The 15048-nt window shown below is 42.8% G+C and overlaps 1 protein-coding gene across 1 annotated transcript; it reads left to right on the top strand.

Annotated features, from left to right (window-relative positions):
* Positions 1-287: 287 nt before the first annotated feature.
* On the top strand, positions 288-14940 carry LOC147962889 (mediator of RNA polymerase II transcription subunit 15a-like). The gene is made up of 4 exons (XM_087534347.1): positions 288-574; positions 1021-1132; positions 1916-2023; positions 14581-14940. The coding sequence occupies exons 1-4, from the start codon at positions 288-290 to the stop codon at positions 14620-14622; spliced, it is 549 nt and encodes a 182-aa protein (XP_087390473.1). The 3' UTR covers positions 14623-14940.
* The last annotated feature ends 108 nt before the right edge of the window (positions 14941-15048 follow it).

Here is a 15048-nt window from a genome sequence, read left to right on the forward strand (position 1 = left end):
ATCAAGTGCTGAGATTATGAGCTTTATTGCATTAAATCACCCTCTCAAGCATAAGGTATAAGTATTTTGCATCTAGCTAGCTTGTATCATGTCTATGTAGTTTCAACCTTTTGGTTCAATGAAATATTATTGGAGGGTTTTTTCCTATCTAGTGGGGAGTTTGAGCTGGATGATACATTATCCCATAAAATTAATTATCGAGTGGGAATCTGTTAGAACTGTTTTCTTTATCCAAGTTCCTCTAAAAAATTATGTCAAAAAGGGGATTTGTTAGAGATGATCCAAGCATGCATACTGAGTGCGGCGGTCAAGTTAACCACATAACACCATCCCTTTCCTTGAGATCTAACAAAGTAGCATACAGGAATCGCCCGATCCGCACAATTGACGGACCCACCGGGTCGGAACCCGCCGGCGGCGGCGGCATTAACCCGCCGCTCACCGGAGGCGATTGGCGTGCCCAACTTCAGCCCGAGGCTCGCAGCAGGATCGTCGATAAAATGCCGCCGCTCACCGGAGGCGATTGGCGTGCCCAACTTCAGCCCGAGGCTCGCAGCAGGATCGTCGATAAGATGTATGTGTGGGCTCTACTTGAGTTGAGTTGATTTCCCCAATGTCTAATTAATTTGATCCTTCCTCCGCCTTTTCCGGTTTCCCGCACATCTACAAGATAAAAATGAGGAGTAATTTCCTTTCCTCGGTCAATTATTTCCATCTGATATAATAGTTCTGATCTAGCCATATTCATAGCAGCAACAACATATTCGTCCGATCTAGCTCCCAGTTTCTATTTTATCCTTATTACTAGTCAAAATCCCCGCTTTGAATCTAGGTACACTAAGTCTGAACAATTTAACACAACATTTTGTTGAGAATTGGAGATCTAACCTTGCCTGCTCTACCTGCTCGTTCCACTTTACATTTCAGAAGATGCAACATGTTTTGTTGCCCACAATAGTTGTAATGCAATGCATCACGCCCCTCCCTTAGATTTATTCACATTTTGCATTATGCATGCAGAATGGTGACTCTAAAGATGCACCTGCCAATATCTGCGCCTGAGGGACAGAACGAGCTTCAAAAAATCGCTGTGCGATTTGAAGAGAGGATGTATACTCTAGCAACCAATCAGGTAATTTTTCCTATCTTCGGACCAAAGCACACATTAGTAGTTATCGAGTTTTCCTTTAGTCAAACAGGGTTTATGAGCTAGTAATAGACCGAAATATTGATCATAATCTTTGTTATCGTCGATCATAGATTGAATCTTGCAGTGTTTTCTACCTTGAGTGTCTTGAGCTAGTTACCTTCCAATTCATGTTCCTACGCCATGTGTCCATGCATCCGAATTTGTTATAGATGAAACAAAAGTACCTTTTGTTAAAACGATAGTACTACCCAAGTCCATGGGATGAATAAGCAATGGTATGCAATCATTTATCTCAGACTAAAAACAAACAATGCCTTACTCCCTCCTCCCCTTTGCCTGAATGGGATTCATCTTAATTGCATCCACTCTAGTCTTGAATTTTTTTTAAAACATATTTGTTTGGTTAGGGTGTACCATATTATCACTAATTCCATTTCAAATTTCTATTTGTCTGCATATTTGTGGCAACCCTAGGAGCAGTCTACAACTCTCCATCATTTTGCCTAACTCACTTATGGTGAATATTTGTTTATTTGATAAAGTTGAGGTACACTGCCACTACTTTGATTTGGATTTTCTGTTCATATCACCTATTTGAGGTTGTGTGTTTTGCTGCTTAGTTGAATTTTTTTGGATCCAAATGTTTGAAATCCGAAACACCTTCTGGACGTGTTAAACTGCTAATCACACAAGAATTGTTGATTGCAAACCACCATTAGTAATTCGGTATTGAACTTTGCATCATTTTTCTTTTGTATTACCCAGTCTGATTATTTGCGGAAGATTTCTCTGAAAATGCTCGCTATGGAAAGCAAGGCACAACAAGCTCATGGAAATGCTCAAGTGATTCCAGATCAAAACAACTCCAGTAAGGTATCATATACAATAAACTGATTGTCACAATTTATCATCTTCACTTGGATGCCAATAACTTTTTATTGCATCAAGTGATGAGATTATGTGATTTATTGCATTAAATCGCCCTCAACCCTCTCCCGCATAATGCATAAGAATTTTGCATCTAGCTCGTGTTATGTGTACGAAGTTATTGAACCTGAAGTAACATGGTAAGTGACTAATCAACCTGTTGGCTCAGTAAAATATTACTACATGGTTTTTCCCTGGATATTGAGGAGGTTGAGCTGGATTGTATGGGATCCCAGAAAAAAGTTCACCGAGTGGGAATATGTTGGAGCTATTTTTTTATTAGCTTCCTCTATACTAAATTTGACTCCTCCTATGTTAAATTTGGTCTATCCTTACGGACTCCTCCTATGTTAAGTTTGCTCAGCCCCAACCTCTCTTGATATTATCAACACACGTCACCCTTCTGTTGGGGAACGTTGCAGAAAACAAAAAATTTCCTACGGTTTCACCAAAATCCATCTATGAGTTCATTTAGCAACGAGTGATCGGATGCATCTACATACCTTGTAGATCGCGAGCGGAAGCGTTCAAAGAACGGGGATGAGGGAGTCGTACTCGACGTGATCCAAATCACTGGAGATCCTAGCGCCGAACGGACGGCACCTCCGCGTTCAACACACGTACGGTCAGCGTGACGTCTCCTCCTTCTTGATCCAGCAAGGGGAAGGAGAGGTTGAGGAAGATGGCTCCAGCAGCAACACGACGGCGTGGTGATGATGGAGCTGCAGTACTCCGGCAGGGCTTCGCCAAGCTCTATGGAGGAGGAGGAGGTGTTGGAGAGGGAGAGGGAGGCACCAATGGCGTGTGTGTGAAGCCCTTCCTCCCCCCACTATATATAGGGAGCCTAGGGGGGGGGCGCCGGCCCTAGGAGATGCAATCTCCTAGGGGGGGCGGCGGCCAAGGGGTGGGGGGCTTGCCCCCCAAGCAAGGGGGCGCCCCCCCTTTTAGGGTTTCCCCTCCTAGGCGCATGGGCCCTAGGGGAAGTGGCGCCCCAGCCCACTTTGGGCTGGATCCCTTCCCACTTCAGCCCATGGGGCCCTCCGAGATAGGTGGCCCCACCCGGTGGACCCCCGGGACCCTTCCGGTGGTCCCGGTACAATACCGGTGACCCCGAAACTTGTCCCGATGGCCGAAATAGCACTTCCTATATATATAATTCTTTACCTCCGGATCATTCCGGAACTGCTCGTGACGTCCGGGATCTCATCCGGGACTCCGAACAACATTCGGGTTACTGCATATACATATCCTTACAACCCTAGCGTCACCGAACCTTAAGTGTGTAGATCCTACGGGTTCGGGAGACATGTAGACATGACCGAGATTGCTCTCCTGTCAATAACCAATAGCGGGATCTGGATACCCATGTTGGCTCCCACATGCTCCTCGATGATCTCATCGGATGAACCACGATGTCGAGGATTCAAGCAACCCCGTATACAATTCCCTTTGTCAATCGGTATGTTACTTGCCCGAGATTCGATCGTCGGTATCCCAATACCTCGTTCAATCTCGTTACCGGCAAGTCACTTTACTCGTACCGTAATGCATGATCCCGTGACCAGACACTTGGTCACTTTGAGCTCATAATGATGATGCATTACCGAGTGGGCCCAGTGATACCTCTCCGTCATACGGAGTGACAAATCCCAGTCTTGATCCGTGTCAACCCAACAGACACTTTCGGAGATACCCGTAGTATACCTTTATAGTCACCCAGTTATGTTGTGACGTTTGGTATACCCAAAGCACTCCTACGGTATCCGGGAGTTACACGATCTCATGGTCTAAGGAAAAGATACTTGACATTGGAAAACTCTAGCAAACGAACTATACGATCTTGTGCTATGTTTAGGATTGGGTCTTGTCCATCACATCATTCTCCTAATGATGTGATCTCGTTATCAATGACATCCAATGTCCATAGTCAGGAAACCATGACTATCTGTTGATCAACGAGCTAGTCAACTAGAGGCTTACTAGGGACATGTTGGTGTCTATTTATTCACACATGTATTACGATTTCCGGATAACACAATTATAGCATGAATAAAAGACAATTATCATGAACAAGGAAATATAATAATAATGCTTTTATTATTGCCTCTAGGGCATATTTCCAACAGTCTCCCACTTGCACTAGAGTCAATAATCTAGTTACATTGTGATGAATCGAACACCCATGGAATTCTGGTGTTGATCATGTTTTGCTCTAGGGAGAGGTTTAGTCAACGGATCTGCTACATTCAGGTCCGTATGTACTTTACAAATATCTATGTCTCCATCTTGAACATTTTCACGAATTGAGTTGAAGCGACGCTTGATGTGCCTGGTCTTCTTGTGAAATCTGGGCTCCTTGGCAAGTGCAATAGCTCCAGTGTTGTCACAGAAGAGTTTGATTGGCCCCAGTGCATTGGGTATGACTCCTAGTTCGGTGATGAACTCCTTCACCCAAATTGCTTCATGGGCTGCCTCCGAGGCTGCCATGTACTCCGCTTCACATGTAGATCCCGCCACGACGCTCTGCTTGCAACTGCACCAGCTTACTGCCCCACCATTCAAAATATACACATATCCGGTTTGTGACTTAGAGTCATCCAGATCTGTGTCGAAGCTAGCGTCGACGTAACCCTTTATGGCGAGCTCTTCGTCACCTCCATAAACGAGAAACATTTCCTTAGTCCTTTTCAGGTACTTCAGGATATTCTTGACCGCTGTCCAGTGTTCCTTGCCGGAATTACTTTGGTATCTACCTACCAAACTTATGGCAAGGTTTACATCAGGTCTGGTACACAGCATGGCATAAATAATAGAACCTACGGCCGAGGCATAGGGGATGACACTCATCTCTTCTATATCTTCTGCCGTGGTCGGACATTGAGCTGAGCTCAATTTCACACCTTGCAACACAGGCAAGAACCCCTTCTTACACTGATCCATATTGAATTTCTTCAATATCTTATCAATGTATGTGCTTTGTGAAAGACCTATGAGGCGTCTTGATCTATCTCTATAGATCTTGATGCCTAATATATATGCAGCTTCTCCAAGGTCCTTCATTGAAAAAATCTTATTCAAGTAGGCCTTAATGCTGTCCAAGAGTTCTATATCATTTCCCATCAAAAGTATGTCATCTACATATAATATGAGAAATGCTACAGAGCTCCCACTCACTTTCTTGTAAACGCAGGCTTCTCCATAAGTCTGTGTAAACCCAAACACTTTGATCATCTCATCAAAGCAAATGTTCCAACTCCGAGATGCTTGCACCAGCCCATAAATCGAGCGTTGGAGCTTGCACACCTTGTCAGCATTCTTAGGATCGACAAAACCTTCCGGCTGCATCATATACAATTCTTCCTTAAGGAAACCATTAAGGAATGCCATTTTGACGTCCATTTTCCATATCTCATAATCATAGAATGCGGCAATTGCTAACATGATTCGGACGGACTTTAGCTTCGCTACCGGTGAGAAAGCCTCATCGTAGTCAACCCCGTGAACTTGTCGATAACCCTTAGCGACTAGCCGAGCTTTATAGATGGTCACATTACCATCCGCGTCTGTCTTCTTCTTAAAGATCCATTTATTTTCTATGGCTCGCCGCTCAACGGGCAAGTCACTTCGTTTTCATACATGGATCCTATCTCAGATTTCATGGCTTCTAGCCATCTGTCGGAATCCGGGCCCGCCATCGCTTCTTCATAGTTCGAAGGTTCACCGTTGTCTAACAACATGATTTCCAAGACAGGGTTGCCGTACCACTCTGGTGCGGAACGTGTCCTTGTGGACCTACGAAGTTCAGTAGCAACTTGATCTGAAGTTTCATGATCATCATCATTAATTTCCTCTCTAGTCGGTGCAGGCACCTCAGGAACATTTTCTTGAGTTGCGCCATTTTCCGGTTCAAGAGGTAATACTTCATCAAGTTCTACTTTCCTTCCACTTACTTCTTTCGAGAGAAACTCCTCTAGAAAGGATCCATTCTTGGCAACAAAGATCTTGCCTTCGGATCTGAGGTAGAAGGTATACCCAATAGTTTCTTTAGGGTATCCTATGAAGACGCATTTTTCCGACTTGGGTTCGAGCTTTTCAGGTTGAAGTTTCTTGACATAAGCATCGCATCCCCAAACTTTTAGAAACGACAGCTTAGGTTTCTTCCCAAACCATAATTCATACGGTGTCGTCTCAACGGATTTCGATGGAGCCCTATTTAAAGTGAATGCGGCAGTCTCTAAAGCATAGCCCCAAAATGATAGCGGTAAATCGGTAAGAGACATCATAGATTGCACCATATCTAATAGAGTGCGATTACGACGTTCGGACACACCATTACGCTGAGGTGTTCCAGGCGGCGTCAGTTGTGAAACTATTCCACATTTTCTTAAGTGTGTGCCAAATTCGTGACTCAAGTATTCTCCTCCACGATCTGATCGCAGGAATTTGATTTTCCTGTCACGTTGATTCTCAACCTCACTCTGAAATTCCTTGAACTTTTCAAAGGTCTCAGACTTGTGTTTCATTAAATAGATATACCCATATCTACTCAAGTCATCAGTGAGGGAGAGAACATAACGATAGCCACCGCGAGCCTCAACACTCATTGGACTGCACACATCAGTATGTATGATTTCCAATAAGTTGGTTGCTCGCTCCGTTGTTCCTGAGAACGGAGTCTTGGTCATTTTACCCATGAGGCATGGTTCGCACGTGTCAAATGATTCGTAATCAAGAGACTCTAAAAGTCCATCTGCATGGAGCTTCTTCATGCGTTTGACACCTATGTGACCAAGGCGGCAGTGCCACAAGTATGTGGGACTATCATTATCAATCTTACATCTTTTGGTATTCACACTATGAATATGTGTAGCATTACGCTCGAGATTCATTAAGAATAAACCATTCACCATCGGAGCATGACCATAAAACATATCTCTCATATAAATAGAACAAGCATTATTCTCGGATTTAAATGAGTAGCCATCTTGTATTAAACGAGATCCTGATACAATGTTCATGCTCAAACTTGGCACTAAATAACAATTATTGAGGTTCAAAACTAATCCCGTAGGTAAATGTAGAGGTAGTGTGCCGACGGCGATCACATCGACCTTGGAACCATTCCCGACGCGCATCTCACCTCGTCCTTCGCCAGTCTCCGCTTATTCCGCAGCTCCTGCTTTGAGTTACAAATGTGAGCAACTGCACCGGTATCAAATACCCAAGAGCTACTACGAGTACTGGTAAGGTACACATCAATTACATGTATATCACATATACCTTTCGTGATGCCGGCCTTCTTGTCCTCTAAGTATTTGGGGCAGTTCCGCTTTCAGTGACCACTTCCCTTGCAATAAAAGCACTCAGTCTCGGGCTTGGGTCCATTCTTTGGCTTCTTCCCGGCAGCTTGCTTGCCGGGCGCGGCAACTCCCTTGCCGTCCTTCTTGAAGGTTTTCTTACCCTTGCCTTTCTTGAACTTAGTGGTTTCATTCACCATCAACACTTGATGTTCCTTTTTTACTTCTACCTCTGCTGATTTCAGCATTGCAAATACTTCAGGAATGGTCTTTTCCATCCCCTGCATATTGAAGTTCATCACAAAGCTCTTGTAGCTCAGTGGAAGCGACTGAAGGATTCTGTCAATGACCGCGTCATCCGGGAGATTAACTCCCAGCTGAGTCAAGTGGTTATGCAACCCAGACATAGTGAGTATGTGCTCACTAACAGAACTGTTTTCCTCCATCTTACAGCTGAAGAACTTGTCGGAGACTTGATATCTCTCGACCCGGGCATGAGCTTGGAAAACCATTTTCAGCTCTTCGAACATCTCATATGCTCCGTGTCTCTCAAAACGTTTTTGGAGCCCCGGCTCTAAGCTGTAAAGCATGCCGCACTGAACGAGGGATTAGTCATCGGTACGTGCCTGCCAAGCGTTCATAACGTCTTGTTCTGCAGGGAGAACAGGTGCGTCACCTAGCGGTGCTTGTAGGACATAATCTTTCTTGGCAGCTATGAGGATGATCCTCAGGTTCCGGACCCAGTCCGTGTAGTTGTTGCCATCGTCTTTCAGCTTGGTTTTCTCTAGGAATGCGTTGAAGTTGAGGACTACGTTGGCCATTTGATCTACAAGACATATTGTAAATATTTTAGACTAAGTTCATGATAATTAAGTTCATGCTAGGCTCATGCTCGACCTTTCGGTCTTCTATATTCCGAGGCCATGTCTGTACATGCTAGGCTCGTCAAGTCAACCTAAGTGTTTGCATGTGTAAATCTGTCTTACACCCGTTGTATGTGAACGTTGGAATCTATCACACCCGATCATCACGTGGTGCTTCGAAACAACGAACTGTCGCAACGGTGCACAGTTAGGGGGGGCATTTTCTTGAAATTATTATGAGGGATCATCTTATTTACTACCGTCGTTCTAAGTAAACAAGATGCAAAAACATGATAAACATCACATGCAATCAAATAATAATAGTGACATGATATGGCCAATATCACATAGCTCCTTTGATCTCCATCTTGGGGCTCCATGATCATCTTGTCACCGGCATGACACCATGATCTCCATCATCATGATCTCCATCATCGTGTCTCCATGAAGTTGCTCACCAACTATTACTTCTACTACTATGGCTAACGCGTTTAGCAATAAAGTAAAGTAATTTACATGGCGTTTCTCAATGACACACAAGTCATACAAAAAATAAGGACAACTCCTATGGCTCCTGTCGGTTGTCATACTCATCGACATGCAAATCGTGATTCCTATTACAATAGCATGAACATCTCATACATCACATATATATCATTCATCATTCATCACAACTTTGACCATATCATATCACAAAGCACTTGCTGCAAAAACAAGTTAGACGTCCTCTAATTGTTGTTGCAAGTTTTACGTGGCTGCAAGAGGGTTCTAGCAAGAACGTTTTCTTACCTACGTGAAAGCCATAACGTGATTTGTTAACTTCTATTTACCCTTCATAAGGACCCTTTTCATCGAATCCGCTCCAACTAAAGTGGGAGAGACAGACACCCGCCAGCCACCTTATGCAACTAGTGCATGTTAGTCGGTGGAACCGGTCTCACGTAAGCGTACGTGTAAGGTTGGTACGGGCCGCTTCATCCCACAATACCGCTAAAGCAAAATAAGACTAGTAGCGGCAAGAAAGTTGACAACATCTACGCCCACAACAAATTGTGTTCTACTCGTGCAAAGAGAACTACGCATAGACCTAGCTCATGATGCCACTGTTGGGGAACGTTGCAGAAAACAAAAATTTTCCTATGGTTTCACCAAGATCCATCTATGAGTTCATCTAGCAACGAGTGATCGGATGCATCTACATACCTTGTAGATCGCGAGCGGAAGCGTTCAAAGAACGGGGATGAGGGAGTCGTACTCGACGTGATCCAAATCACCGGAGATCCTAGCGCCGAACGGACGGCACCTCCGCATTCAACACACGTACGGTCAGCGTGACGTCTCCTCCTTCTTGATCCAGCAAGGGGAAGGAGAGGTTGAGGAAGATGGCTCCAGCAGCAACACGACGGCGTGGTGGTGATGGAGCTGCAGTACTCCGGCAGGGCTTCGCCAAGCTCTATGGAGGAGGAGGAGGTGTTGGAGAGGGAGAGGGAGGCACCAATGGCGTGTGTGTGAAGCCCTTCCTCCCCCCCACTATATATAGGGAGCCTAGGGGGGCGCCGGCCCTAGGAGATGCAATCTCCTAGGGGGGGCGCCGGCCAAGGGGTGGGGGGCTTGCCCCCCAAGCAAGGGGGCGCCCCCCCTTTTAGGGTTTCCCCTCCTAGGCGCATGGGCCCTAGGGGAAGTGGCGCCCCAGCCCACTTTGGGCTGGATCCCTTCCCACTTCAGCCCATGGGGCCCTCCGGGATAGGTGGCCCCACCCGGTGGACCCCCGGGACCCTTCCGGTGGTCCCGGTACAATACCGGTGACCCCGAAACTTGTCCCGATGGCCGAAATAGCACTTCCTATATATAATTCTTTACCTCCGGATCATTTCGGAACTCCTCGTGACGTCCGGGATCTCATCCGGGACTCCGAACAACATTCGGGTTACTGCATATACATATCCTTACAACCCTAGCGTCACCGAACCTTAAGTGTGTAGATCCTACGGGTTCGGGAGACATGTAGACATGACCGAGATTGCTCTCCTGTCAATAACCAACAGCGGGATCTGGATACCCATGTTGGCTCCCACATGCTCCTCGATGATCTCATCGGATGAACCACGATGTCGAGGATTCAAGCAACCCCGTATACAATTCCCTTTGTCAATCGGTATGTTACTTGCCCGAGATTCGATCGTCGGTATCCCAATACCTCGTTCAATCTCGTTACCGACAAGTCACTTTACTCGTACCGTAATGCATGATCCCGTGACCAGACACTTGGTCACTTTGAGCTCATAATGATGATGCATTACCGAGTGGGCCCAGTGATACCTCTCCGTCATACGGAGTGACAAATCCCAGTCTTGATCCGTGTCAACCCAACAGACACTTTCGGAGATACCCGTAGTATACCTTTATAGTCACCCAGTTACGTTGTGACATTTGGTATACCCAAAGCACTCCTACGGTATCCGGGAGTTACACGATCTCATGGTCTAAGGAAAAGATACTTGACATTGGAAAACTCTAGCAAACGAACTATACGATCTTGTGCTATGTTTAGGATTGGGTCTTGTCCATCACATCATTCTCCTAATGATGTGATCTCGTTATCAATGACATCCAATGTCCATAGTCAGGAAACCATGACTATCTGTTGATCAACGAGCTAGTCAACTAGAGGCTTACTAGGGACATGTTGGTGTCTATTTATTCACACATGTATTACGATTTCCGGATAACACAATTATAGCATGAATAAAAGACAATTATCATGAACAAGGAAATATAATAATAATGCTTTTATTATTGCCTCTAGGGCATATTTCCAACACCTTCCACTATTTACCGACGCTTCTAGAGGTCTGTGTGGTATGTGCTAAGCATTCTCAGATGATGTTGGACAAGCTTGGTGCTATCATAATTCTATCACCAATATCATCATGTCGGACCAGATCCTTTTTTTTGTCTGGTCACATATCCATCTCAGAATACACATCTCTACCACACCTAATATTTAGACATCTCACCTTTTAGTTGGCCAACATTCCGTGCCACATAAACTCAGGTTAAATTGACGTCCTATAGAACTCACCTTTTAGCTTTAGTAGCACTCTCTTATCATAGATGACGCCACAAGCTTGACGCCACTTTATCTATCCGGCTTTGAATCAATGGCTCAAATCATCGATATCACCATCCTTCTCCAACATTGACTGCAGATATCGAAAGGTGCTCTTCCGAGGTATCACTTACCCATCAAGGCTAACCCCCTCCTCATCGTGTATAATAGTACTAAAAGCACACTTCATATACTTAGTTTTAGTTCTACTAAGTCTCTAACCTTTTGATTCCAAAGTCTGTCTCCACAATTCTTACTTCCTGTAGCCATAGTCCATATCGCCGGCTAGCACCACGTCATCCGCAAAGAGCATACACCACGAGATATCTCTTTCTGTATCGCTTGTGGCCTCATCGCTCACCAAAGCAAAAAAGTTAAGGGTTCAAAGTTGAACCTTGTTGTAGTCATATTTTAACTGAAAAGTTATGAGTGTCGCAATCACTTGTTCGAACACTTGTCACAACATTATCATACATGTCCTTGATGAGGGTAATGTACTTTAAGTGAAAAGTTATTAGTGTCCCGAAGCCGTTTCCACGGAGAATTCTCCAGGATGCCAAGGGCATGAAGATCGTTGATCATGTTGGAGTGGCCATGGTAGTCATTGCAGTAGTGACCATGATTGAAGTTGTCTTGAATATTATCAAAGTAGCAGGTCTCATTCATGTAGTAGTCTTAGCCGTTGTAGACTTGTTCGAGGAAGGTGCTGAGGTAGTGGTGATCGACCGATACTTGAAGTAGCAGTAGGCGTCGGGATGTACATGGTACATATAGTCTCCGTTTCGAATCCGCATTTGATTTTAAAGACATGTTATGTACTTGCACGAATCTGATGGATACCGATTTTTGGTAACCAGATATCTAGTAGATATGGTATTGGTAATATCATGGGATGTTGATATCTGGGATTTGTTTTTGGATTATCACAATTTAGCCCATTCAACAAGCTCAAATACCCAATCAGACCACTCACTAGTCCCTAACCCATGCATTGGCACGGGCTAGTAAGTAAAACAATTTTTTTTCTATATTAGTAGTCATTTTAAGATTCATACTATTATTTAATGTTGCATTGTTTGCAAAAAGGAACTAAAAATACATAGAAAATGGTGGACAACAATTTCAAGTGGTTAGCATTTTAACACATGGAGGCATGGAGCATATGAAACACACACGCTTGTGCAATATTGAGGTCGCTGAATTTCCTAGTGGGAGTCTCTAATATCATCGGGATCCCTACCAGTATGTGTTCATTAATTGAACTCTTAGTTTACTTTGGGGGAAATAACTGTTAGATTGTTGTAGAAGTAAAAGTTGCAAGCTTGATTGTATTACTTTCATAACGAAATTTGATTTCCAACTCATAGAAAATTCTAAGATTCTATGAGTTGACTACTATGTATTTTCTATTATTTGTTAAAAATATTTATACCCCAAACACTGATGATAATTTTGATGTGGAAGATGATATCTACTCCCTCCGTTCCAAATTACTCATCGTGGTTTTAGTTCAAATTTGAACTAAAACCACGACGAGTAATTTGGAACGGAGGGAGTATAATACAAGTTTCTTAATCTACTTTCAACACAAATTTGTAATCTAGATGGCCTCACGTAGTTTCACCTCTTTAAATTACATATTTTCAATTAAGACTTTTATTAATTTGTATTTATTTTAATTTTAGTACAATAGTAAAGACCAAACAATCCGTTGAGTGGCAACATTCAATGCACATATATGAATCACTTTATACTCATAATACTCTCTACTAAATTAGTACTGATTTATCAACACGAAAAATTACAAGTTTGCAATTTATATATTTAAAATTCTTTGTTTCAAAAACAAACTTAGATTTTTTGTGTAGTTTATTTTGTATTGGCGGAAGACAATTAAAATTTAAAACTTTTTTTAAGCAAAAGGCCGTGAATAAAGATATAAAAGCTATGTTCAATCAAATCAAATCTAACGCAATTCTATGAAATATTCTTATGTATAATCTTTACCATTACCTTAATTACATGGATGCAGTGAGTAGTCATTTATTCTAATTTGATAGATTATTATAAGAACTTGGCCTCGCTGTGGATTATGTGCAAAACATTTTGTTTGAGAAAAAATTACATGTATGATTGAATAGTATGTTAATGCTCCCTCCATATCACAAATAGGTGAGGTTTCACATAAAACATCCCTAAATAGGTGATGTAATGTTTATTATATCAGTGAAAATAATCTAGGAACAAGAATAATATGTCGGTTTTAAAATGTGTGGACTTACCTCTTAATCCTGCATGATTGGAAATCGTAAGAGTCGGCATCGAAAGGTGCTGGATTACCCTATAGGAAAAACATTAGAAATCATGAGTTGTTGGATTCCAAGAAGTTATATTTAGTGAAGATTGTCCTCTAGACACGATTATAAAGTGGCTCATAGGAAACACTTGTAAGGTTTCTTCCAAATGTACGAAAAACCTCCATAACATAGAATTAGAATGTTCAAATCCTAGAAATAAATTCAATCAAACAGGCTACACATGTGCTATCTTCAACAAAAAAGATAGAAAGAAGGATGACAGGATAATGAAAAATGGGAAAGATAGTAAGAGACACGTAACTGAAGGCATCATCACATCATGTGTCCCATATTTTCTAGCTACATTGTGCACATGTCGCACACACCGAACTTAAAGTACTCCAAGGCTCTATAAACCATCTATTTCAAAATTTCTCTAAATGTAACATGTGAAAGATATGATAAATTGTTGACAAAAGTACAATGTAATTTGGCTTACCTTGCATACATTCAGGAAAGCACATAAATAAACCAGTATGCTCCAAGCTATCTTATTTACAGTAGCACCAAGCAAAGCTCACATCGCAAAACACATACATCGTAATTTAAGAACGTGAATAATCCTCTACCAGATGGCTTCCATATGCGGCAGGCTGCCTAAGAATTCAACAATCTGATGTTCGTCTTCACTTGGCCACCGTAGTGTGTCTTCCTTGAGATTTATGAACATTGTGGGTTGTGGCACACCCGCACTCTTTGTCTCCAGTCATCATCAACAATAATATTGCTTGCATCATCTAATCCTTATCTCTTACTGATATGTTGTCATCAATAGTTGTTGGATGTGAAAACAGCCACTCCCATGATTACATTATATCCATCAAATATCGTCATTTCCATGTCTCTGGTTAACATTCTTCTGTTTGTACATTTTCAGCCAGATACACATGCCTCTCAAAAACGTGCCCGTCTGACCTAGTGATCACTCTTGAGTGTAAGGAATTTGAACTCAAAAGAGTAGCGTAGATATGTATTTTTTGTTTTTATTTTGGATCATTTGTATCCTTGTTATATGTATCTTGTTCCTATATATAATATACTAGAAGGGTTTGGCACACTTCACTGCGTGTCGTCTGTGTGTTGTAATATCATTTTTTTTGTTATTTGGTTTGGCACGTGGGAAAGATGGAGTGTTTTTCTTTATAATGTGGTGTCTTGGTGGGCTTTCTTGAAGGTATGATCCTAAGATGTCTGCTAATCAACCAATACTTATAAGGGGAAGCTTCTTGCAACAGTGGTCACATGTATTATATTTGTGCTATAGTGTCACATGTTGACGCATTTTTTCTAGCTGGGTGAGAGGGCGAGCGGTACTGATACTCCCTCCATTCCACAATGTAGTGCG

Source organism: Triticum urartu, chromosome 7A (genome assembly GCF_056163025.1).
Source record: "Triticum urartu cultivar PI428250 chromosome 7A, HENAU_Tu73, whole genome shotgun sequence".
Lineage (NCBI taxonomy): Eukaryota > Viridiplantae > Streptophyta > Magnoliopsida > Poales > Poaceae > Triticum > Triticum urartu.

What these genes read in the sequence shown, in the direction of transcription:
- LOC147962889 (XM_087534347.1), top strand. Translation starts at nt 288, where the DNA reads ATGCATACTGAGTGCGGCGGTCAAGTTAACCACATAACACCATCCCTT. An exon ending in AGCAGGATCGTCGATAAGAT is followed by an intron (nt 575 to 1,020) that starts GTATGTGTGGGC and finishes TTATGCATGCAG; the next exon opens with AATGGTGACTCTAAAGATGC. An exon ending in ATCAAAACAACTCCAGTAAG is followed by an intron (nt 2,024 to 14,580) that starts GTATCATATACA and finishes GTACATTTTCAG; the next exon opens with CCAGATACACATGCCTCTCA.